Source organism: Athene noctua, chromosome 1 (genome assembly GCF_965140245.1).
Source record: "Athene noctua chromosome 1, bAthNoc1.hap1.1, whole genome shotgun sequence".
NCBI lineage: Eukaryota > Metazoa > Chordata > Aves > Strigiformes > Strigidae > Athene > Athene noctua.
Window position 1 is genome coordinate 168,900,246 of NC_134037.1, and position 25,281 is coordinate 168,925,526.

Consider the following 25,281-nt stretch of genomic DNA (forward strand, 5'->3'; position numbering starts at 1 on the left):
CTCACTTAGTTTTATCTATTTAAAATATGTATTTAGTCCAGCTGAGTCAGCAGAATATCTCTGTTGTTCACAGAGAAAAACTGACCAGCCTGAACTGAAAGTAATTTGTGATGGAAACTCTCCATTTGCTGTTGGGAGAGCCTAAACTTAGTTTTCAGGCAACTACTGTTAAACTCTCTCTGAAGGGAACTCAGATCAGAATGGATGGGAGCAGGATACCTTAGATCTTCTGAAAATCTTATCTAATATCTGGGGTCATCTCAAATGTCTAATCATCTTTGTAAACTGAGCTCTGAGCTCCCGTGCTTTCTGCTTTTATTTGTTTCTTTAAAATGACTGTTTTATGGGTGGGATTAAGTCACCATGGTTGAGAGAAGCTGAAGATTTATGAACAGCTATGAAAAAGTTATGGGTCATAGTGTTTTCGAGGTGGGGGGAGGATACATTGGATGCTTCTACTTTTGTGCTTGTGATCATGTGTAAGTTCATTCATAAGGCCACAAATGAGACAGTTTGAAAGTCACCAGCCTGTGAGGTGAATTAACTGCCAATTGACTTCTGCCTACTGCCAAACATGGTATTGGAGATGAAGATAAAAAATTGAAAGACACTTCTAATTTTTTGAAAATTTTTTAGTCCAATATCTGCAGATTTTCCTGTATTTGGAATTTGTAGCTGTGATAGCAAACCACTGAGCACTACTTCTCAAAAATACTACTGTTTGAGGTATTATTGATAATCCTCGAGTATTTAAAATATGCTTAGCACCCAACAGACAATTAATACGGATATTGTCACCTGTAGATGCCACAAAGATAAGAAACCTAAGCTGCATCCTTAAAAAACTTAACCATCATTTTCAGTAAGGACTGTGAGTAGGGTATCTACTGTCTCCTGGAGGATTTCATCCAGGAGCTACTTAGTCAGCCCTTTGTCTTGCACATGGCAGGTCCTTAGTGCAAGCAACTGGAGTATGTGAATCACTCTCCAGCTCGCAGAAAAAGAGAGACAGACTAGTAGGATAATGACCAAAGGAACAATAGCCTTAATTTTGAAAGAAGCTGTTGGCTAAATTAAAAAATATTGCTATGTGTAGTCTATCTGTCAAAGGCAAGTGTGTTTCCAGAGCATCAGTGACATTTCAGCCCGCAGTTACAGTGAGGCAAAGATGCTGGTGAGCTCTGCCATCATCCATCCTGGGTGACCGCAGTGGCATCTGTGGGGGAGGCTGAGAACTGGTACACATATGGTTGCTGAGAGAAACCCGGGGTTGATTTAAGAGGCAAAACAATGTAAACACTGAATATGAGGGAAAAAATGTGCAGCAAAACTCACATCCTGAGAATCTCAGTCCTAAGTGGATCATTTGTTTATCTCACCAGCCAAACCTGGCTCTGTGGCAAAGCAAGCCAAAGAATGTCTCCTTTATTGTTTCCATGATGCTTACTCATCTACAAGCCATTCCACTTTTAGATTATTCTATTTTTAAGGCATAATTTCCATCTGTTCTTTGATCTTATACCACATAAGACATTTAGCTAATAACATCATCCATCAAATACCAACTTTCCTTTAGAGTTCAAACACAATCGACACAGGACCCTGTCCATCTGCTGGCCAGTGCCTCTGAACAGATCCAGCTTGTGAATGGCCAGCTATGTCGCCTATTTTTTAATTAACCAGCTAAGGTCTGTACTTCCCGTAATGCTGCAGGATGACTAGGGGGCACTCCAAAGGGAAGTGAAACATGCTCCTCTGTGGAAGTGGAGGAGAGGGTTTGGTGCATCCAGAGCTGCAATGTGCTTGTTGTAAGTGGGGTTTTCCAGTGGATGGAGTCTATCTTCAGCCCCTCAGGTAATTCTATTTTTTTTGCATAAAACCACAATGTTTATATAAAAGGTACGACTGTTTTCAAACTTGGTGTTCTTCAGAGCAAGGTGGGTAAAGCAAAAAGATAATGCTTTTGTGAAGACATTTCTGAGTTTGATTGAAAGAAGCTTCAGAATTTCAAGGCAGGTTATCTGAAGCATCGGAATTGCAGATTTGCAGACAAGTATTTATAGAGAAAATTATTATCTGCTTACCCAACTGGAGAGCCAGGGAATGTCAGATGATTTAGGTGACCAATTGTAGTGAAGCAGCACAGCTTGAATTAAGGATATCTGAGATCAATCACAATTAAAAAAAAAAAAAGTCTAAGAAAAACCTGTCAGAAAAAGGGAGATTAATGAGCAATCCAGGGAAAAGGTAGTTTTTCTATGGATATTTTCCAAGTGCAGATATCAGATTTAAAAAAAATTGTTACTTTCAGTTTCTTCACTTAGCTCTGTTACCTTGCCTCTCAGTGGTTTGCTTTATCTTGCACACAGTGCATTTGTTTAGGAAGGAATTTGATTCAGGATTTATATTCCACTGGTTTACATATGCCCCAGTGTACATATCTTCAGATCCGAAACAATAACAACAACAAAAAAAGAGCCTACATTTCCTTCTATTTCCTGGCTTGCCAATAATAATAAGTCCCTGCAGAGGGGAGCTTGGCTGGTGGTGTTTTGTGATTTCTCAGATAACAAGAGCTTCACATTTCTGTGGAATTCCCATTTGCCAGTGAGCTGCTGCTGCCGCTGCCCTGATTGATATATGACTGCAATGGCACTTTTCCATTTGACATTCCCTCTCTCTCCCTCTCCCTCTCCCTCTCTCTCTTAAACAACAGCCCTAACTTTTGTGTGTTGCAAATATAAAAGGCAAGCCATGTGACAGAGGGACAGAAGAACAAAAGCATTTGGAAGTAACAGGACCTCTTTTTAGCTCTCCGAAGAGTTTGAGGAGAGGAAGGAGCAGTGAATTTTCCAAAGGTAAGCACACAAATAAGAGATTCCTCCAGATTTTGAGCATTACATGGACTTAAACTGAGTGCTTAATCTCTTTATCTGACAAACACATGTTCTCCTTGTACCATTTTTTTAAATTAAAATGTGTTGATGTGGAATCGACACAGCTCTAGTACCTGTGCCTCCTTCTTATCCTTGTATCTTTAACTATATCTCCTGCCTGAAGGGTGCCTGTATGCAGTCAAACAGGTAGCCCAGTGTGCTTCTGAGCAACTTGGTTAAACATCTATTCTTGTGAGCGTGTCGGGCTCATGTCTGCAGCTCTGCGCTGGTCCTAGCTGCATGACTTTGGAGTGAATGGACGTGCTGGACTCTGCCCGGAATTCATCCAGAGAATGCCGGTATCGCCAGCACCCTCTTTGTCCCATTACAATAGGGCTTTATGAACACAGGCAAGCCTGCTAGTTTAAAGCTGGACTGTTTACTTTTATCACTACTTATGCATGCTGTTCTCTTGCCAGTCATCTGCCAGAGTGCTTAGAATAATTTGAAACAACAGGCAATATTTATTTCTAGCTTTGTGTGTCATGCTTCGCAGGAGCACTCTTAATTTGCACATTATTATTTATCCAAACTTCTGGGAAGATTTACTATGGACTGGACAGCACTGGTTATGGGTTAGGACAAATTTAATATACACTCTTGATTGACTGAAACCTATGAGGAAAGCCACGGTGTTTGCCTTTACTGTAATGCCGAGGGGTATATTTAGTAGGTAGCCGACCCCACCAGTGCGACATGAAATGCAGCATGGCTGTGTGGTTGGTAGCTGACACGGGAGGATGCTGCAGGACCCCAGACCGCCTGCTGAAGGAGAGAGGGAGGCTCTCCTCGTTTGCTGGCAGATCATTTTGCTGTGTATCAGCGTCAGAGGCACGAGCATAACTGTCTCTCTGCGTCTTTGGGACAAAAGGAGAGTTTCACTGTTATGAGCCCAGTGATAAAGTGTCAGTGTAGTGCAACTGAGAGGTGCGGGAACGGACACTGTCCTGAGAGAGCGTGGCTGACGAATAAAGCCCCATCTCCCTCCTGGGATTCAGGTGAGTGAATTCATCCTATAAAAGTTCATATGATTGGGTCCAGTAGCAAAAAACAGAGTAACAAATATGAACCATGTGAAGACCAATCTCAGTACTGTGTTAGCTGACTGCTGCAGTGTCAGTAAAGCAGGCTCACACAGAGTGTGTGCTGGGGGGGTAATTTCCTTGTGGCAAATCTGAATTTGCAAGACTGTGTGTGTGAACTGACTCTTGTGGGACTGTCAGGCAGATTTCTTATCCTACCCCTCAAGTTCATTTAAATTTCTCCCATAGCCTCCCCATAACACAGCTTATTTGTTTCTGCCTGGGACATATGGCACGACAAGTAACTTGTTAAGGTTTCTGCAGCTCTTTAAAGATGGAAAAAATGTTTCCTATATGCTAAATGTTACTAACAATTCCTAAAGCTTTGTAACTGTCCCAGTGGCTGAAAGGTGAAAACTCTGCATATTGAAAAAGGACAGGCAAATGATTATTTAAAATCAGGAGTGGGGACAAATTCACTTCAAATCAGCTCCTTACTGCAAAGCTATTTTCTAATAGAAGCAACATAGCTTCTACTAGGTGGGGTCAATAAATGCGGATATAATAATCACAGTGCTGTTATTTGTCCCTTCTCAAAAGAACATACACATTTTAGGATGTCTAATTTTTTTTCTTTCCTTTTGAATTACTAATGACGAATTACTTTTGTGTGGGCTATGGGACCTTGCTCATAACTGTAAGCAGTTATACACATTAATAATTCCCTCAACCTGAATAGAACTATTTGGTGAGTAATTACTTACCAGCTTGAGTCAAGGGTTCCCGATGTGACTTTTATATACACTGACATGCTCTTGCTGGAATAATGAAATCATATTTGTAATACTGGTATTATGGGAAGATGCTTTCAGATTTTTCAGTTAAAAGCAAATGTGGAAGGAATAGCTGCTTCAAGCTTACAAAATGAAATTTAATTCAATTTAGTGAAGGGTTATAATTAGGGGCTCAGTTACAAGCTCAGTTCTCTACCTGAAGGTGTCCCATGTAGGCTTCCTGGGTTTGCACAGCACCGGGTTTTGATCAGATGCATGTATGCTGATGATTCCCCTTGCAGAGCAGGATACTTATTACAGACAGTGTTGCGTACAGTTTGCGGTAGCAATAGCCCAGGTAGCTGCCTACGCATGGCTGATCTCCACAAAAGCCATCTGCCCCACCACAACAGTCCTTCATGTGCCATCGAGGCTTGTGATAGCATCTGTATGTTCTTGCTTGCTTGAGTTGCCAGCATTGCAATCTCTATTGACCAGGCAGGAGGGTAGCAATCCACCTCCTTGGGGGCTCAAACTGATGCCTTCAGTGACTCATTTGACAGGGAGTTCTCCTGGAGTCTCCTTCATTTCCTATTCTCCCTGGGGCCGACTGTGTCCCCTTCCTGGCTTGTTTGCTCTCAGATGCACTAGAAAGTGCTCAAGGTTGTTCTTGGACCTTGAAGGGAGTTGACTATCTATGGTTCAAAGCTTGCATGAAGCCACTGAGACATTTGTTTTTGCAACAAGTCGAGCAGATTATTTGTTTAACTGAAAGAAGAAAAAAACACTTTTTTTTTTTTTTCTCCAAATACTACCATTGTAATTACAATATAAATATTAGATAGTTGAATTACAAATACTACAAATTCTTCTGCCTCTGATGTCTTGCTGAGTATGAGGAGATACTTTATGACTTTTAGTAAAGTTTTGCTACATGAGATGGTGCCACAGTACCCTGTTATTTGAGCAATCCACCTCTTGAGCGTGGCTGGAAGCGGCCACATCAAAGAAAGACATAGAGACCCCGTGGCAGGCAGCCACAGGGTAACTTGCTGTGGTGAAGGATTTTTCCCTAACCCCATCCACTGAACTCTCAGAGTCCTGAGAGTTTAGAACCCTTCCAAAAACTCTTTAAAAATAAAACCCTTGTGACAGTAACCCTCCCATACATAACAGGTCCTTTTGCTCAGCCTAGCTAAACTTTTGCCCTCTGTGATATCTTGTTCCACTGGATCATTGTCGGTTGTGTAAACATGTGTTTCTTTTCATCAGTGTTAAATGTGCAGCCTCTCAGCTCCCCTGCCCTTCTCCATGTCCTGGTATGTCAGGAGGATGGGGTGAGTAGCCATGCCCAGATCACCTTTTTTCTTCTGTCTTGCTTCCCGCTTGACAGCCCTTTTGCTGAAACTCAGCTCAATGACAGAAAAAAGTTTAGTTGGGTCAGGTTAGCTAGGGTGCCTGAGTCTTCCTGGCACCCCACTTTACCCATGCTTCTGTGCATGCATATGAAGAGATGCTGTAGTCTCTGCTGACTCTGATCAGCTGTTATTTCCTTTTTATATGTGTCAGTGTGGAACATATTAAAATTTCTCAGTAGTGGTATGTTAGGAATCCCTCTGATGCCCCACCTCTAACTTAGCAGAACAATAAAAGCAAGGTTGTAGTAAGCCTTTGAGCAGCTGGCCGTCTATATATTCCTTCTTTTTTCACATAATCTAATTCAGACTATTATCCAGTTAGCAGTGGCACTAACACTTCCAGACACCATCAGTCCTTGTCCTGTTTGCTGGAATTTTGTGGTGTGGCATGGAGATCCTTTCTACCACAGATGAGTGTAGCCTTTCTTCTGGTGTCAGGGTATCAGGCTGCTGGTGCCATGGAGATACTGGTCCTCAGAATTTCACCACATCGCTATTTTTCAGCTTCCCTTTGTTATTTTTCTGTTTGCATCAATCATTGTTACGGCTTATGCTTGTCACATTTACATGCTTATTATTACTGAGCTGCAAACTGTGTCAGTCTGGCAGTGTGGAGGCAGCACAGGTTATGTTGCCCTTTAAGACATGTGAGTTGAGGATCTGAGTTAATGCCTCAGCTCTGGTTTGGCAAAGGTTAAGCATACCATGGCAGTGACAATCGCATTACTGTCATAGCAGCACGGCTCAAAGAGAGTGGGACCCTGTTCCCCTTGTTAGAAGACATAAAATTGTTACCATGAGCCAAATATTTAGGTTCCCTGATTATCAGAGGCCAAGGTATATGGATGGTGTCTGAATTTTGCCTGTGTATAAAAGAAGAGAGGATTTTGCTCCTGGTGTCAGAAAAGAGAGAATATCCCCTTCAATCATGTGCTACTCTCCAGCATGCATAGCACTCTCTGATGGTCCCAGTGGCAAGGATGTCCTTGCTTAGTATTAAAGAATAAGAAACCCATTCCTACTCCTGCATCTATTGATAACTACGGTCCTTCGAGTTCTCTGGAAAATATGTAAAAGAGAACAAAAACTGCCCATCTGTTTGTAACACACTCCAACAGGTAGAGGACACATGCCTGAATGCCCTAGACCTCTCAGCAACTTGTAATATGGCCAAAAGTAATTCTGCCTCATGTTGGGTCATAAGACTAAAGTAGAGGTAATTACTGAAGCAAATCCTACAGCTAATGCTTGGCTGGGAATATTTGCACTTTATTCAGCAGCCAACCTTGTTGGTTTGCCTCCTGAGAGGAATGGTCAGCCTTACTTAGACAGCTCAGCTCTGAGCCTGATGCTTCACTGAGGAGTGATCCCATCTGGCACCCTCTGGATGAGCAAGTGGAAAACTGTATTCTTTTCAATTCCTGTCCCAGACTCAAGACCATGACTACTCTGATATTCAGTGAGACACAAGAATAAAGGAAGAATCCAAGGCTGGCATCACCTCGCCATTAAATGGCTCTACTAGCTCATTAGAGAGAGATCCCGTACATGCCCCTAATCAATCTATTTAAAGTTTTCTGGAAGCAGTAAAAGGAAAGAATAAAAATACAAGCACTCTTTTGTCCACCAGTAGTTACTCTTTGTGAGTGTATTAAAAACCTTTTCTCTGTGTTGGCCTGTGTCTGTCTGCTGGTAGGGCACCAACTTGCAGTACCCACTAGAGTTTGTTATTTCAACCGCCTAGCAGGTTCTGTCAGCTCCCTCTCTCCTAGATACCTGAAGGACTGGAAGCATTCTTGAAAACTTCAAAAGAAGAGGCAAGCATAGCCAGCTCAAGTGCTGTTCAGCTTAGTTTGTTCCACCTCATGCACCGGGTTTCCACTGTGTGAACACTTACAGGGGTCTTACACGAGCCGCCCCATCGAAGCCTGGGGGACCAGTCCCATGCATGCTCATCCCATGCATGCTGATGTTTCCAGGGGTGCTTGCAGCAGTGCGTTCTTCCACTATATTTGCTGCAAATACTATGTTGTTTCTTATGCTTTGAATGCCACGGTCTTCCTATTTTTTCAATCTGCTTACAATCAGGCACTCATCTACTGAAATATTGAAAGACTTAGTGAAGCCTCACAGCAGAAAATGATGTGCAGGAGTTTCTCTCAACTACCATCAGTGTGTTTGACATTTCTGACTGCTCAGATGTAGTGTCCATTTTATCTTGGTTTTTATGGGACAATGCTCTGCAGCTGCTGGGTGGCAGGTGGTAGGACAGTACAGCCTCAGTAGGACCAGAAGATGTGCTTCCCTCCTGTGGACACCCAGATGAAGAGGCTTAAGTCCCTTCATTTGAGCCTGGTTTCCTTTCTACTTCTTTTCTCTTTCCCTTCTCTTGCCCACCAGCTGCTGCCAGCTCTGGCCAGGAGTGCGTGTTATTCATGTAGCCTCTTCATGGGCGCATGTTGCCCTGTATCCTGCTGTGTAGTGGGTGGATGGAGCTCCCATAGGATGGGTGAGAACATTCCCTTTGGTGTCAAAGGGGACAAGCTTCAGCACAGCTGGATGTCAGCAGGGCAAATGCTCATTTGACACAATGAGGCCTCAGGGAAACATTTCACTTATTTAGACCTGTAAGAATCTCACTCAAAATATTTAGTTTGGTATTTGCCTTGTTTCGGGAGGGGAAGAAACCTGTTCAAATGCTGCACTGAGGCATTTCACAAACAACTCGAGTTCCTTGTGTTCACCTGCTGCTTCCCGGATGCCACATGTCTGCTTAGTGACTTTGTCAGGTGTTTTGAAAGGCGTCTGCAGAGCGAAGCAAGGAGCATATATAGGAGGGCAGCTACTTCACTGCCGGAGCAGAAATGGCCACAGTAAAATAACTAGATGAGAAGATGATCACATGTATTTACAGAGTAAAACATGCACGCACTGGAGCTGATAGAGCTTCTGAGTTGATTCAACATTAAGAATGATCAGGCACAGCATCTTAGGTTGTGTCTCCTACTAGACAAACTGTTCAGACGGTGACTCCACAGCACGCAGTGCTTCCCAAGTGATTCCCGGGCATGGTGCAGGCAGATGTGTGGGCTGGAAGCCATCTGAGTGTTGCGGAGGCTGGAAGAGGTCTGGGAACAGACCATGCCACATGGTGGGGCTTAATGTCCCAGCAGACATGTGGCCTTGGAGCAAGACTTGAGCTGTGGACATGCAGAACCACGTGTGGCTTTGGGAGAAGGGTACCCCTTCACAAAGGTAGTCCTAGCCAAAGGGCAGTCCAGGTGCTGCTGTCATCTGGGGGCTGTGGTCGAGCGTGGGGCAGCTCTGTACACAGGGACTCCCAGCAGACTGCTCAGCTGAGGCCTTGGCAACTCATTGCAGGAGCAGAAGCCACGGTACCCCAAGTTCTCTGAAAACACAGATTTGTTATTCAGAGATCCTGGTGGCGGATTGCTGTGGGCTGTGATAGCACTGTGGCCAGGTGGCCACAGCGGGGACACCGTAACACTACCCTGTGCTCAGGAATGGGGGACTGGAGGTTGTCTCCAGCACAGATTGCTCTTCCTTTCCTTCCCATCCCCATCCCCTTTCAGGGCTTCTCTTGTGGCAGTGGAAGTTAACCCTGCAAAACAAATCCTGGTGTAACCTGACAGTGTAGTTTGCCTAACACGTTCTTTTCCAATCCAGTCCAGATCTTGGAGCACAAAACCCCCAAATCCTCATCTTTCTGGCTTAAATTTTTCCAGGTTAGATAAAGTTCTTGAGAAATCCATTTTGGTCTCATAAAGATCTTTGTGACTTTTTTGTCAGAACCGCAGTGGCGAATGACACATATGCACACACATATATATACATGTATATGGTTGGTGACACTTTTTTAGGGCTGGAGTTTGGAGAAACTAAGTAGACTTGCAACTATTCTGTTTACATAACAAATTCAGAATGAGGGAACCACATGGTAGGATCCAAGTAATTGTGTTTACTAAATATGCACTGCATGCAAGGCCAGGCTTAGTTATATATACACACTGCTGCTCCAACAGGATTTTGGCAGCCTCTGAAACATAAAAGACATTGAATGACTTGTATTGTACCCTCATCGTCAAGCAGGAGTCTCAAACACAGAAAATGCACAGCAAACAAAGGCCAAGCTGAACATACGTGCATGCCTAATTCAGGGGGCTCAGAAGTGGGGAACAGCTAAGTAGAAGTACACCATGAATGAACTTTTCCATTGCTCCTTTCCTACCTTCCAGGGTAAAAGTGGTGCAGATCCAATAGACCTTTGGAGAATTGCTCAGCTTTTTATTTTTTCCAAGATACATAGCAAAAAGGGAATTTCTGTTTACGTTCTCACAAAGTGACTGGCTAAATAATTCCAGATGATGGAATTTTCTTGTCCTCAAAGCAAAACAAAATCTTAACCTTCACCACTCTCTAAATGATATTAGGACTATGATAAGAAATCTTTATTTCAGCATTCAAAAAGTAGTAAATAACAATATAAATTTGGAAAAATAACCCTGACTCTGATGCTATGTCCATGTGCAATACAGTCTTGCATTGTATGTTCATCATGTCTTTTTTTGGGATGTCTTCTATTTTTCCCTGCAGTTTTTAGGTAACAGCTGTAGCCATTTTAGGTAGCAGTTTTAGGTAGCAGCTGTAACAGCTTTTAACTTGTTAGGTCTCTATGAATTCCTGAAAACTAGTTATATGGAAAAGGCACTATAAGCCAGTTGCCAACAACATGTAACACCCATATCAGTGAATTCTGAAAAAATGGGAAGTAGTGATTCTCATCCACTGTTAGGCCAAATATTTTTGTAGTAAATTTTCAGCCTGAGAATATGAAGTCAGCTTTGCATCTTTTTCTTTACAGGATGCTGTAAAGAGAGAGCATTTTAGCTTCCTTTTTGTTAGCTTGGCAGATGAGCTGTTTACCACAGTTCTTCACACGAAAAGAAACTGAGGAAAAAACAGCTCAAATAAAACAAAAAAAATTGTATGTGAAGTTGTTGATTTTGATTTTAAAAAGTGTATTTTTCAAATGAAACAAAATGTCATCATAAGTACAGCTATAATGATTAATGATTACAGGTATACTTGCTTCTGGCTTTGGTCAAAAGGATAGACTGGAAGCTACATATGTTGCTCCTGATATTATGTACTGTCTAGGATTTAATAATTTCAGACAGCATTTCAAAAGGGATATAACCTATTTAAAAAAAAAAAAAAAAGTTAAAGTGAAATGCCATTGCACAATATCATCGGGAAATGGAAAATGTCGTGTCAACATACTTCATCACAGTGATGTACTCGAGTGAAAATATTTAAACTTTCTTTACACAATCAAAAATCTACACACTAACTTCTATATGTTTAAAAGTCCCTGTGAGACTTTTTTTCCATATATCTCAATTATATATGGCATATATACTTGTGTATGTGTAGACATCACATAAGTATGTCAGGAGATACTGGGATGTGCAAGTAGCCCAGTGTTGTTTGCAGTCCTGTTTCCAATACCTACACACTCATTTTGCCAGCATGTCTATCAACAACTGTACACAGTTTTTTTCACAAAAGATGGGTCGCATTTACATCTGTGGTCTCTCTTTTTACTAACAAATATGTGATAACAGTGTTTTTTTCTTCTTTCAAAGTTTTGTTACCAAAGCCCATTACATTTCTTTGCCAGGGAAGTATCAGGGAAATTTTAAAAGATCATGAGTGTTAATACTTTTTGAATTGTGCTGTGCTTATCCTGAAGAAGGTACAGATGTCCTCCTTTTCTCACACTTTTTTTCCTGCTTCTTTCCAGCTTTCTCAGAGTGTTTTCATGAGGCAGACTCTATGTCATCCAATTATTTCCTGAAGAAAACTAGAGAGATAAGCCTTTGAAAACTGAGCCAGGATTCCAAATTTCTCTCACTGTATTAAATCATACTGATCAAAAACATAGAAAGATATAGAAGCACAGAATTAACAGTGGGACAGAGAGAGTGGGAAATGGGGATCCCTGGATGTAATATTACATGACATGAAACCATCCAATATCAAGTAAATTTATTTGGACAGAGAGGGAATTACTGGGTGTGTAATACTGATTAACTATGTTGGAGAGAGACCTTGCCAAACAGCGTGTTCTGGTCAGCATCTTTATAAAGAAGAATAGGAATGTAGGTAAAAGGTTAAATATATAAAAAAAATTAGCACATCACCCCTCCTGTGAGCTAATCCTTGGGCATCATCTGCATGAACCCAAGTAGTACAGTTCAGTTCTGGGAAGGAGTCTGTCCCAGCTCCCTTGATGGAGAGATTTCTCTCTTACCCTGCTAAAATGTTTGGAGGGATATCTATTGACATTAATGAGACTGTGCATAAATGTATCCAAGATCCTAAGTGTTTAGTATTGTTTAAGCTCTTTATACTGCCAAGACACAGTATTTTTTTTATAGCCACATCCACTGAAAAACATTTGTTTGAGGAAAATATACAAGGTCATAGGTCAGACCCTGGGAAAAAAAATTGTCTGTTAAATCTAGTCATATAATTTTTCCTTTCCTCCTTAGGCACATAGGCATTAGTTTGAAACTCAAAAATAGCTTTAAAACATGTCTAATACACAGAGCATCCCTAATTACATTTCTTCCCAGCATGAGATTTTGTGTCACTTCAGTCCGACAAGTCCCGACTCCCAGCTTGGATGAACTCTGGAAGTGTTTCTCACTGTTTCGTACTCCTCTCACAAAAGTGTTTGAGCAAGGGATAAAGCAACACACAAATCATCAAGCACTCTGGTGGGGAGGCCTCGTAATTCCAGGCTGTTTGGGAGATGAGTATCAGTTGGTTTAGAGTACTGCCAGCAAACCAGAAAACAGTTTTGAAAGAGGCTTGTATAAAGCATTAAAGGCACACATCAGCTCTTTAAATAGGCAAGAGGCTCTGGGGGAGCATTTCTAGTGACCAGGGAACTGTCTTATCATAAGTTGCTTTAGAAAGTCCTTGCACTTTTAACTTTATGACTATCCTTTGCTTCATCAGGTTGTGTTTAGATGGATAATTCACAGCTCTTTCAGGCTATAGCTATTTGTAATAAAAGTAAAATTAAATCACCTATTTGAGACAACGGGTTTTGTGGGAAGGATCAAGGCACTGTGATGAAGCAGCTGAGGGAGATGCCCTTCTTTCCCTGCTGGCACAGCGCTCTGGGCAGTGTTTCAGGGGCTGCTCTGCACATGTATTTTGGGGGATGTCCTGGTCTCCAATGTGCATCAGAAATCTGGATGCCTGGGTGGATATCCACATGACTTCACCTGCGTATATTTTTTTTTTTCCAATTGATAGCTAAGATGTACTTGAATATTACAAAATGTCATGTATTTTTCAGATGCTGCTCTTTAATTAACGGGGAAGAGACTGACACTGAGCAAGTGCAGCCTGACGAGTAAGCCTGCCTACCTGTGTGTGTGTGAGTTTGGCACTCAGGAGGGCAGCCAAAGACCTAGGTAGTTGTCCCTGTAGTGTGGGTCAGTGCTCAGCAAGCTTCCTGGGGGACTGCTTTGCTCATGACTGGGCTTGGACCCTCAGCATCCCTCCATCCTGGGGGTGCCCATCCTTGTTCCTGCAGCACAGCAGCTGCAGGAAACCAACATGCAGCTCCTAGAGCCATGGGTCAGTTTGCCTCCAGCCTTTCCATGTGCTACCTAGGACAGAAATTCCCATCTGTAATGCAGAAGGCAGCCTAGCTTTGCCCCACTTTGACACTTGGAGTGGATACACAGTCCTTTCAATTTGCAGAAATCTATGATGTGTTACGAATCACCGGTTTTGAGGGGAAAACCATTAAGGACATCACCAAGTGAAAAAGATTGGCATTGTACCACTTGTGATGTTAAAAGTCAAAAGGTTCTCCCCAGTAAAATGATAGAGCCATGCTTAAAGTAATAAGGCCTTGACATCTTCTTCCTAATGCTATATAACTCTACCTACTGTGGGAATGATGCTCACTCCGAGTGTATATTTTGGCTAGCAAAAATCCTGTGTACCTTAATATTATTTATGTCTGTTTTTCTCCAGAGGCCTTTTTGGTTAGGATTGTGATTTATGTTGTTTTTATTCCAACTATGCAGGAGATTCTTTGACGGATTACAATCTCAGCAAACTCCAACTCGAGAAGAAGAATGACAGCTAAGAGACTTAAACCAGACTTTTCACCATCCTGGAAAGGAACTGGCTGCCGGTATTTGGAGGTTTTTTAATACTCTACCTCCCTCTGCTGTTATCAGCGAGAAGTCCCTCGACAATGGGGAATCATGTAATTGCGGCTTCAATTTCCATGCTCTCTCTCCTGGCAATGATGGGAGACGCAGACAGTAAAACAGACAGTTCCTTCATGATTGACTCCGACCCCAGCCGCTGTATGAGGCATCACTACGTTGACTCCATCAGCCACCCCCTCTACAAGTGTAGCTCGAAGGTAAGGACTTCCCTCACACACTCCCAGCAGGGTGCTGCATCGTCAGAGTGTTAAAATAAGCCATTTTGGGTGTGTACATCAGAACTGGGATTGGAGAGAAAGGCCCTCGATTCTCTTCTTTTCAAAAGGAGCAACACACCATGATGGTAAGGCTAACATGCAGTAAATGGTAAGATTCGAAGGAGTACATTGGGGTCTCAGCCACCAGTGCCAAGAAGATGGGCTAGTTTGGAAGTTTAGATCATGCTAGTCACCCACTCCTTCAAGGGAGTCTTTAGTCTAGAGTATGTAAACTTAGAACTTTCAGGGTGAAGTACTGAGATAAAGAATAAAGCTGTAAAATGGTAATGAAAAAAGAAATGTGAAAAACTGCTAATTCTTTTTCCCCATTTATTTTCAAGGCCTTTGTTTTCATGCAGAATGACAATCGGATGTTTACTGTAGGGCTTAGGAGCAGAAGAAAATATAAGTTTGTCTTTCATTTGAGATTTCAAGCCTGAAAAATTTTGTGTCAAAATGGTTTAGCAGACTGTGCATGTAGCCTACAGCCATTTATTTCATTGCATGGAGAAAAAGAATGGTGAGAAACAATGGGAAAATCTTTGCTGGTCTCTTTCATCTTGTCCTAATTCATTCCGGCTGAGTTAACCCAGTGTGTATTCAGATGTACAGTCTCTGCCTGGACCATCCCTCTGTCCCACAGAAAGTGGTTTTGCCTTATGTACCCATATTCCTGGATTAACAAAAGGGAACAACTGCCAGCGCCAATGCTTTTGCCAGCCGTGCATTGGGCAAGAGAGCAATGGGAAACGGGTACATGATGGGGTTTAGGGCAAGAGGGCTGCCTGCAGTGTTGCCTGATGGCAAGTCCCATCAGAAGTGATCCTGGAAGCATTTCCGAGGAGAGAGGATCCACACAGTTCAGCTGGATGCAGAGACCCTTGGACACCTTTGTGCGCAGAACGCGTTATTTGCTTCCCGTGATCAGTGTGGGGGTGAGGTAATACCACAGGTAGCAGCAGGCCATGAAATTTAAAATAAAACATAGAGAAACACATCAACAGAAAATAAGACCCACGTGGTGCTCTGTGCTCCCTCTGTGCACCAGAATGGCTGCTGCCCTCCCTGGCTGTGCACCTTCCACAGGGCTTGCCCTGTGCCTGCTTGCCAGAGAGGGGTTTATGGCCTTGAAATGGGGCACAGGGGAAAGCCCCACTCTGGGCTGCCTTACACCAGTGTCTCTGCAATGCTGTCTGCCTGGCTTTGCATAACCATGCCTGATCCACAGCAGTGAGACATCAGAGACTTTTGCCCTACTGCTTCTGAGTTCAAACAGTAAAATCATGCATTATTTGTGATTCAGGAGAGATCTTTTGGTTTGTTTTTAGCCTAGACTAGATCTTCTTACCATCTGGGAAACATCCAGCATTAACATACAGAACTGCATCTGTTTGTGCAATATTGCTTTTACTGCAGTTGGCTCCAGTGAGAGGCAAAGGTGAAAAGTGTAGGTATCTGGGTGGTCTGGGTGGGTTTTACTTACTGGTATGTGTGTGCTAGCAGCCCTCCCCTCCTAAGGCACTTTAGATCACCTAATAGACCTGAGAAGCCATAGCTACAGTGATGGTTTGTCCAGGAGGGCGATGCTCCACCCAGCTGGCCCTCACTTTTGGCTCCCTGCTCTGCCAGAGAGCAGGAGGAGTTGTGGTATGTAACATAGGCAAGATAGTAGGTAGCCCCCAGAGGCCCTTTGGTCTCTAGCTTTGAGCAAGATCCTCCTCTGTCCCTCTACAGGCAAAAGAGCAAATGAGTAACAAGTGGCAGCTTCCCTAGGGCAGTGAGAAATACAGAGTATAACTGACCTAGGCACACTACCTCAGAAGTAAGAGGATAAACACAACAGGTCCAAATCCATCCTGGAGCATGAAGAATGGGGGGAAGGAAGGAAGGAAGGAAGGGAGGAAGGAAGGAAGGAAGGAAGGAAGGAAGGAAGGAAGGAAGGAAGGAAGGAAGGAAGGAAGGAAGGAAGGAAACCCATCAACAACTACATTTCTTAGCATCCCTAATGACAGAGAAAAGTAATCAGGCCTTTAGGAGTGGAACTGACTGAAATGAGAAGACAGAAAGCATTGTAATGAAAACCATATTATTTCAAAACTGAGCTCTGAGAAAAAAACTGTTGACATAAACATTTGTAACTCTGACTGCAAAAATGTCAATGACTTTTTTAAAATCAAGCCTTTAATGGAAATCATGTTTGAAAATATCACATCTCTTGGCTTCCCAAATTCCACAATAGTTTCAGGAACAGTTGTTTAACAATACTGCAAGTTGTATGGACTTTGTCATGAAGTGAAGAATGGAAACAGTTTCCATACAAAGCAAAATAATTTTGACATTTCCTAGAAAACTTCTCTCTGTTAAATCAAGTTGTTTGTTTTTTTTTTTAAGGTTTTGGGGATCTGAATCATCCTGGTAGACATATGGCTTCTGTTCTGGATCTGGCATATAAACACAGACCAATATTAGACTTGCTAATGAAAATTAAATGCAATGTCTGTTCCTATATATATTTTGTGATAAAATATAAACAAGTCAAAAAAAGGAAGGTTCTGCGGGAGTAGCTGTGTTAATTGTTAATTCTTGTTTCCACTGATTTTCCATTGTGAAGCTTGGACTGACAATTGATGTCAAGCAGAGACTTTGCCCTTTTTTGGCGTGATATATTGGTTCCACTGAGCCATCCTTTTTCACTCTGTAATGTTTTCCCTTTTAGTGCAGCATAGAATTACAGAAGTTAAAAATGGCTTCAGAAATTGCAAGACATATTATGTTTGCTGTCTGTCTTGGTTAAAAAAGGATTATGTCCACCATGCTTCTCTGTGAAGGCTGCCAATTGTACCCACATGGGAAGTAATTTTGTTACATTTGGAAATATCTACCCTATGTAACTTAAATCATTAAAATCCCTCTTGCTTGTGACCTCAGGCAGATGTTGAAAACAGGTTTCCAAAACCTTCAGAAATATAGTCCATTATAGTAAACAAATGTATAAAAGAGAAAAAAAAAAAAAAAAAAAAAAGAGATGGAGAAAGGTTCCTGAAAAACAGTGTTTTCCTTTGACTTAAAGGAAATGTTTCTATCAGCTCATGGGGTATTTCCTTTCTTGACCATATTGGATTCTGCCTGACCTCTGTGAAGAGACCCACTGGTCTTCATCGATGTGCTGGATTGCCTTGCCACTGCAACCAGAGCCTCCTAAATTACAGTATTGGCTGTCACAAGTGCTTCCTTCAGATGTGCCAGAAGTGTGCTACCACTGACAGCCTTGCACGGAAGAATCCAGCCCAGAGGGACATGGACCAGATGAAGAAAGATTTATAAAATGTTTGAAGACTCATGAGATAGCTCAGGAGATTTTCAGTAATGCCTGTTTGCAGCCAGGCCATGGATACTGTGTAAAAGTCTGTTCTTGTGCATCTCAGCCCACCTGCTTTTGGGCCTCAGCTTGTTGCTGAAGAGTGCGAAAAAAAGGACTATAAACGCCATTAATAACAAATCCGTTCACAACTTCTGAATTTCCAGAATATGGCTTGAATATTCAGAGTCAAATATTGCCTCAGATTCAGGTTGTTCTCTTTCATGGCCTTCCAGATATCTATGACACTGCTGATTTTAAGTAAGAAAACCTATTCTTCCCTAGCTGCTCATGCATGCAAGAACCCTGTGGTTCCCACGTTGTAGCACGCTGTGCTTCCGGATCCAGCATTGCAAGGTGACACGCACAATCTCTCATGTGTGGGGGATGAGGGGAGCCAAGAGGCACGCGTATCAGGTTATAAAATACCCACACGTTTCAGGTTATAAAATACCCACACGTTTTTACTATATATACACCCACTGTATTACTGTGCTATGCCATCATAGCATTACTAATTATTTAGGCGATAATCTCTATTGTGCTATAGTATACGATACAGTAAGCAGCTGGTGCAATTGATTAAATGGCAAAGCAAAGCTTTTAAAGTACATGCTATTTCCAGCTCATTTGCACACCTGCCAAAATCCACTGGTGCTGTTCTGGATTTATGAAGAGGAGGAGGTTAAATTTTGCTGGGGACTTCAGATTAGCCCAGAAGTTTAGAAAGCTATCAGAATGGGAAATCTGAAAATTTTTTATCCTGCACATTTGACTTGATGCCCATGGTCCTGTGCCATTTGTAAAAATTTACGCTGTCATCCAGGGCATAAAACCAACACTGTGTACTTTTATGTGGTACAAATACCGACCATGCTCTTGTGAAAAACTAAGTAGCCAACAAAATTTGAGATTAAAAATTTGAGTCTCGATGGACTAAAACATGTTTTTAAAGACAAGGCTTGCTAAGCAATTATAAGTGCAGTTGCACATTGAAGAAATATCGACTGGGTTTGCATTAGAAAGCTTGCTGTTTGTAACAAATGCATTGAGACACAGATATTGACACATCAGATAATTCTACCCTGTAATTATGCTGCTGCAACTCTTCTATAGTCCTTAATCCTGATCCTTGGGGGTTTGCGGTTTTTTTCTGGCATTTCTGAAAGTATTTGCAGATACAGGAGCAGATGTGTGCCATAAAAAGTCCTGAGATAACAGTACCAGAAATTACTAACTCTTCCAGCTCCAGAAGCATCAGCCATTAGAAATTACCTCCACCATACAGCAACACGTGCTGTCATATCTGGACTGAAATCACAGAATCATAGAAATGTTGGTTGGAAGGGACTCTGGAAGTCCTCTAAACCTCCCAAAAAGCAACCTGTGGCCATTGCACAACCCTCTTTGGCACTCCTGAGGAGAGTTTGGCTCCACTGTCTTTGCAACTTTCAAGTGGTTGCCAGCTGCCACTGGATTGCTCTTCACGCCCCTCTTTGGCCAAACGCTTGGGAATAGTCTGTGACAGAGACTGCACACAGTCTGGTGAACTGGGCACAGTGGGTGACATAACAAGAGCTGTCAAGGTGCTGAGAAGGGAACTAACTGTTTTAAATGTCCCATTCTTGTGTCTTTCCTTTGCAATACAGGCAGGATTAGATACCCCTGTAGCTTCACCAGCTGCCTGCCTGTCACTATGGGAAGTGAGTTTTGCTTACCAAGGGGGAAAAAGTGGATCTTTATCTGTTAGTAATGGGGTGCTAGCTGTAATTTTTGTCCCTTTCTCTATTCTCATATACACTAAAGACACTCTTATTAAGGAGCTTGACATAGCTGATTCGTCTAAAGCTGGAGCGTGACTCAAAAGGACACTGAAGTTACTTCCCTCCACATTACTACTCACAGCTGAACTGAATTTGCTTATGAATATGCAGCATCACAGGAAGGGGACCATAAATTTATGCTACAAATCATGAAGGATGGCAAATTTGTCAGAGAGCAACAAGAACACATCTCTTAATTAAACCAAGAAACAAGTTGGTACCAACCCCAGATAATCAGCTCATGAAGACACCTTCCTTGTGATCTCTGTGTTGACTGGAAGTGTAGTTGTTAATATATTAATACATTTCCAAGCAAGCCATTTAGCATTCAAGTACTCTTGGAAGAGTAATTTTTAAGCACTGTACAATGGATGATCAGCACCTTTCCCATTGACACAGACAGTGCTGGTATTTCCTACTTGATACCAGGAATATTCTCTCTCTCTTTCTCTCTGATCTTTTCTCATGACTCTGACTAAAGAGAAAATTAAATCTGCTTATAAGACTTGGAGATTTGCAGCCAGTTGAGCATGTGTAGTGAAAGAAGCTCAAAAATGTTTAACATAAAATATTTGCTGTCACATCTGTAGTTATCCTTTTAGATTGTCTGGAAAAAACGTGAGCTATGTGCAGCATGGTTATAGGATAGACTTACAACTGTTTTACTGCCTAATTTCTCACCTCTGTCACATTTTGACCTTGTTTGGATGATACAATATATTAGTTTTTAAATCTGTGTTTGTTAAGCAGAATTAGCTGATATAGATTTAATATTTCATTCCCCAGGAAGGTATAAGAGTTTGTTCAAACTTGTTCGACATTTGTCCCCACTCAAAGAGTGTCTGTCAACAGCTCTGTGTTCAAATGGAGAGCAGTGACAAGTGGCATTCCTCAGGGGTTGGTGTTGGGACTGGTGCTGTTTAACATCTTTGCTGGTAACATGGACAGTGGGACTGAGTGCACCCTCAGCAAGTTTGCCAATGACACCAACCTGTGTGGTGCGGTCAACATGCTGGAGGGAAGGGATGGGCCATCCAGAGGGACCTGGACAGGCTGCAGAGGTGGGCCTGTGTGAACCTCATGAAGTTCAACAAGAACAAGTGCAAGGTCCTGCACATGGATTGGGACAATCACAAACACAAATACAGGCTGGGTGATGAGTGGATTGAGAGCAGCCCTGCGGAGAAGGACTTGGGGGTATTAGTGGATGGAAAACTGACTATGAGCCAGCAATGTCCAGCTGTATCCTGGGCTGCATCAAGAGAAGTGTGGCCAGCAGGTCAAGGGAGGGGATTCTCCCCCTCTACTTTTCTTTCGTGAGACTCCACCTGCAATACTGTGTCCAGCTCTGGAGCCCCCATCATAAGAAGGACATGGACCTGCTCAAGCGGGTCCAGAGGAGGCCACAAAGATGATCAGAGGGCTGGAGCATCTCCCCTGTGAGCACAGGCTGAGAGAGTTGGGGTTGTTCAGCCTGGAGAAGAGAAGGCTCCGGGGAGATCCTATTGTGGCTTTTCAGTACGTAAAGGGGGCCTACAGGAAAGATGGGGAGGGACTCTTTATTAGGGAGTGTAGTGGTAGGAGGAGGGGTAATGGTTTTAAACTGAAAGAGGGTAGATTTAGTTTATATATAAGGAAGAAATTCTTTACTGTGAGGGAGGTGAGACACTGGCACAGGTTGCCCAGAGAAGCTGTGGCTGCCCCCTCCCTGGCAGTGTTCAAGGCCAGGTTGGACGGGGCTTGGAGCAACCTGGTATAGTGGAAGGTGTCCCTGCAACACGGCAGGGGGATTAAAACTAGATGATCTTTAAGGTCCCTTCTAATCCAAACCGTTCTATGATTCTATGATTTACCTGTTATCTAGGTGACAGCAGCTGTTTCTAACCACATAATTCCTCAAGCTTTAGAAGATCCTTTCCATGTTTTATACAGAGTTTAGGAGACTCTATCCGCCTCCTCTGCTCAACAAGAGGTTGTTGGGATGGGGAGTAGGTGACTCCCCATGGGCTTTCCTTCCTTAGTGCCTCCTGTTGTGCAAGTTACCTTGTTCTGGTCACAGCTCAGTCAGTGAACTCAGGAGGAGAAGAACCATGGAGCCTTCATTGCTTTTGGAAAATCTCACTAGTGAATCCTCATGTTTAGCAGTGTGTTAATCTTGTTTACATTTTCAGTGCCTTAAGTTTTGCAGTGCATTTTATACAGATACAACCAATGCAATTACATATATATAGACATAATTTCAAATAAATATTCAAGGTGATTTTTGTAAAAGGAGGGAGCTAGAAACTTACTTCTTCAGAAGCAGTAAACTGAGTATCTTCTTTATATTTGTACTTCATATGTTTATATATCTAAGCATTTGAGAGATTCATGGGCTCTGAGGACCAGTTCTGCTGATCACTAGTATATATACTCAAAACATTGGAAAATATCCAACCAAAGTATCAGTCTGGCTGATGATTTAAGAGCTTAGCTGCCACAAATCTGGGGTTAGCAAGTCACAGTTGCAGTCACCGTGCCTGGAAAGCACAGTGATTTTTTTGAACTCTGAGGTCAGCTTTCATAAAACCAGTCCCCGTAGTCCTTATTGGTGCCTGGGACTCCAGGTGGAGCCTTGCTTTTCCTCCTGCTCTGTTACCTCCTCCACTCTCAGACACAGTTTAAGGGCAATACACTGTGGGCTCAGTGTCCTTGTCAAGGTGGGTAGATGCAGTAAGTGAAAAAAGACCAGCCAGACTGGAAAGAGGTACCAATCTGCCATTGTTAGTTGCATGATGGCAGCCATGGGGACACATTTCCTAACCTATCTCTTTTGCTTCGCAGATGGTGTTGCTGGCTCGCTGTGAAGGGCGCTGCAGCCAGACATCGCGCTCGGAGCCGATGGTTTCTTTCAGCACTGTCCTGAAGCAGCCTTTCCGCTCCACCTGCCACTGCTGCCGGCCCCAGACCTCCAAGCTGAAGGCCATGCGATTGCGATGTTCGGGGGGCATGCGGCTCACTGCCACCTACCGCTACATCCTCTCCTGCCACTGCGAGGAGTGCAACTCCTAGGGGCATACCTGCTGCAGCAGAGAGGGGACTGGGATGCTGCTGTTGGGGAAGGCTCCCAAGAAGTAATCCAAGGTGAGGCTGACGCTCCCAGTGCACGATTGCAGCAAGGACAGGACTAACCAGGCTGGATTGGATCTGAGAGCTAAAGTATAAAATATCCTGGGGCCCTGGATGGTGCTGGTACCGAAGTGTGGGCTGTGACAAAGGCGAAAGCATGAGGACTTGTTTTTAAGAAGTCTTTCTTTTTTTCTGAAAGGTTATTTTTGTGAGTTTCTTCTTTTTCAGGCTCAGCTCTGACTACAGAGGTGCTTTTACTTTAGGCCAAGGGCAGCAAGGGAAAAGAGAAGAAGGTCAGCCGGATGACAGCGCTGCGCTCTGGAAGTTGGTGTTCAAAGGATGGGCATCAGTTCCCACATACCATCTCTTAACCTATCAATTTATTCTCAGTCTCTTAATTATATTGGCCTTCAAAACAAACTGTGTTGTTGGCAAGGGTTATCTGTTACTGATCTAGCAGCCAAGCGCTGGATAACTTTAACTGTGGTTTAGCAGAAATTACAAATAAATCATTGAAAAGTGAACTGGATATGAAATGTCATGCTGGGATTACCCAGCCCTAACTGGCTGAAATGATTATTTGCAGCATGTGGCATCAGAGTTCAGTGGCTGAATGACTCTTGAGAAGTGAAAGGTCACGAGACTCATTGTTCCCCGCTAAAAGCCTGGAAATGTGACACATCACAACTGTCACAAAAGCCATTATTCAAATGCTAAAAACTAATCAGAGATTAAAATGACACATACTAAATGGAGTCTTTTCTTAACTCGGTTAGATCTGCTGGTGTACAGAACCAGAGGCACCAAAATAATGACAACTCTTAGGCCATTCAGTGAGTACCATTTTGCCCTTTAAAGACAGGAATCCCAAACACAGGGGAATCACACCAACATGTCAAAGAATCACAGAATTGTCTAGGTTGGAAAAGACCTTGAAGATCATCCAGTCCAACCATCAACCCAACATTAACGGTTTCCAACTACATCATATCCCTCAGCGCTATGTCAACCCAACTCTTAAACACCTCCAGGGATGGGGACTCCACCACCTCCCTGCACAGCCCATTCAAATGCCTAACAACCCCTTCTGGAAAGAAATGCTTCCTAATATCTAGTCCAAACCTTCCCTGGCACAACTTGAGGCCATTCCCTCTTGTCCTATCGCTTGTTACTTGGTTAAAGAGGCTCATCCCCAGCTCTCTGCACCCTCCTTTCAGGTAGCTGTAGAGGGCGATGAGGTCTCCCCTCAGCCTCCTCTTCTCCAGACTAAACACCCCCAGTTCCCTCAGCCACTCCCCGTACGACCTGTGCTCCAGACCCTGCACCAGCTCCGTTGCCCTTCTCTGGACACGCTCGAGTCATTCAATGTCCTTTTTGTAGTGAGGGGCCCAAAACTGAACACAGGAATCGAGGGGCGGCCTCACCAGTGCCAAGTACAGGGGTCAGATCCCTTCCCTGTCCCTGCTGGCCACGCTACTGCTGACACAAGCCAGGATGCCATTGGCCTTCTTGGCCACCTGGGCACACTGCTGGCTCCTGTTCAGCCGGCTGTCAATCAACACCCCCAGGTCCCTCTCTGACTGGCAGCTCTCCAGCCACTCCTCCCCAAGCCTATAGCGCTGCTGGGGGTTGTTGTGGCCCAAGGGCAGCCCCCGGCATTTGCCCTTATTGAAACTCCTCCAGTTGGCCTCAGCCCATGGCTCCAGCCTGTCCAGGTCTCTCTGCAGAGCCTCCTTACCCTCGAGCAGATCAACACTCCCACCCAACCTGGTGTCATCTGCAAACTGACTGAGGGTGCACTCGATCCCCTCATCTAGATCATCGATAAAGATGTTAAACAGGAGTGGCCCCAACACTGAGCCCTGGGGGACACCACTCGTGACCAGCCGCCAGCTGGATTTAACTCCATTCACCACAACTCTTTGGGTCCAGCCATCCCGACAGTTTTTTACCCAGCACAGCATCTGCATCCACATGTTCTCCACTTGACCACAAAGGCTGTGTTTTTATATACCTAATGATCTGCTACCTGGGGTCCTGGTTGACTCACCATCCCACTTGACAGTGGCTTGGGGAACGACTCAGGTCTTGGCTGGTCCATAGGCCCATGAACACTTTGTGCACACATAAGGATGCAGGAGGCTGTGGTGGGGTTGGCGCAATCCCAAATCTCATGTGTAGGGAAGCTGTCCCACAGCCAGGGCATCAGAGCTGCAGGGCCCTGCAGAGTAGGGGTAGCCAGTGCTTCCCTGTAAGAAGCAAGTGAGGCCAGGAGATGGTTTCACCTGTAGGACCATTGCA

General features: G+C 43.4%; 1 protein-coding gene across 7 annotated transcripts; it reads left to right on the forward strand.

The window, feature by feature from the left end:
- Window positions 1–1,772: 1,772 nt before the first annotated feature.
- NDP (norrin cystine knot growth factor NDP) lies at window positions 1,773–23,704 on the forward strand. Of its 7 annotated transcripts, XR_012635329.1 has the most exons (6): window positions 1,773–1,854; window positions 2,717–2,858; window positions 13,543–13,599; window positions 14,285–14,631; window positions 22,696–22,995; window positions 23,209–23,704. XR_012635329.1 is itself a non-coding variant. In XM_074929440.1 (5 exons), the coding sequence occupies exons 4-5, from the start codon at window positions 14,458–14,460 to the stop codon at window positions 22,921–22,923; spliced, it is 402 nt and encodes a 133-aa protein (XP_074785541.1). In that variant the 5' UTR covers window positions 1,773–1,854; window positions 2,717–2,858; window positions 13,543–13,599; window positions 14,285–14,457; the 3' UTR covers window positions 22,924–23,704. The 7 variants fall into 7 exon arrangements, 6 of the variants coding, with proteins under 6 accessions (XP_074785541.1, XP_074785559.1, XP_074785575.1 ...); XM_074929440.1 differs by having other exon boundaries at window positions 22,696–23,704; XM_074929458.1 differs by lacking the exon at window positions 13,543–13,599 and having other exon boundaries at window positions 22,696–23,704.
- Window positions 23,705–25,281: the final 1,577 nt, after the last annotated feature.

What these genes read in the sequence shown, in the direction of transcription:
- NDP (XM_074929440.1), top strand. Translation starts at nt 14,458, where the DNA reads ATGGGGAATCATGTAATTGCGGCTTCAATTTCCATGCTCTCTCTCCTG. An exon ending in TCTACAAGTGTAGCTCGAAG is followed by an intron (nt 14,632 to 22,695) that starts GTAAGGACTTCC and finishes TTTGCTTCGCAG; the next exon opens with ATGGTGTTGCTGGCTCGCTG.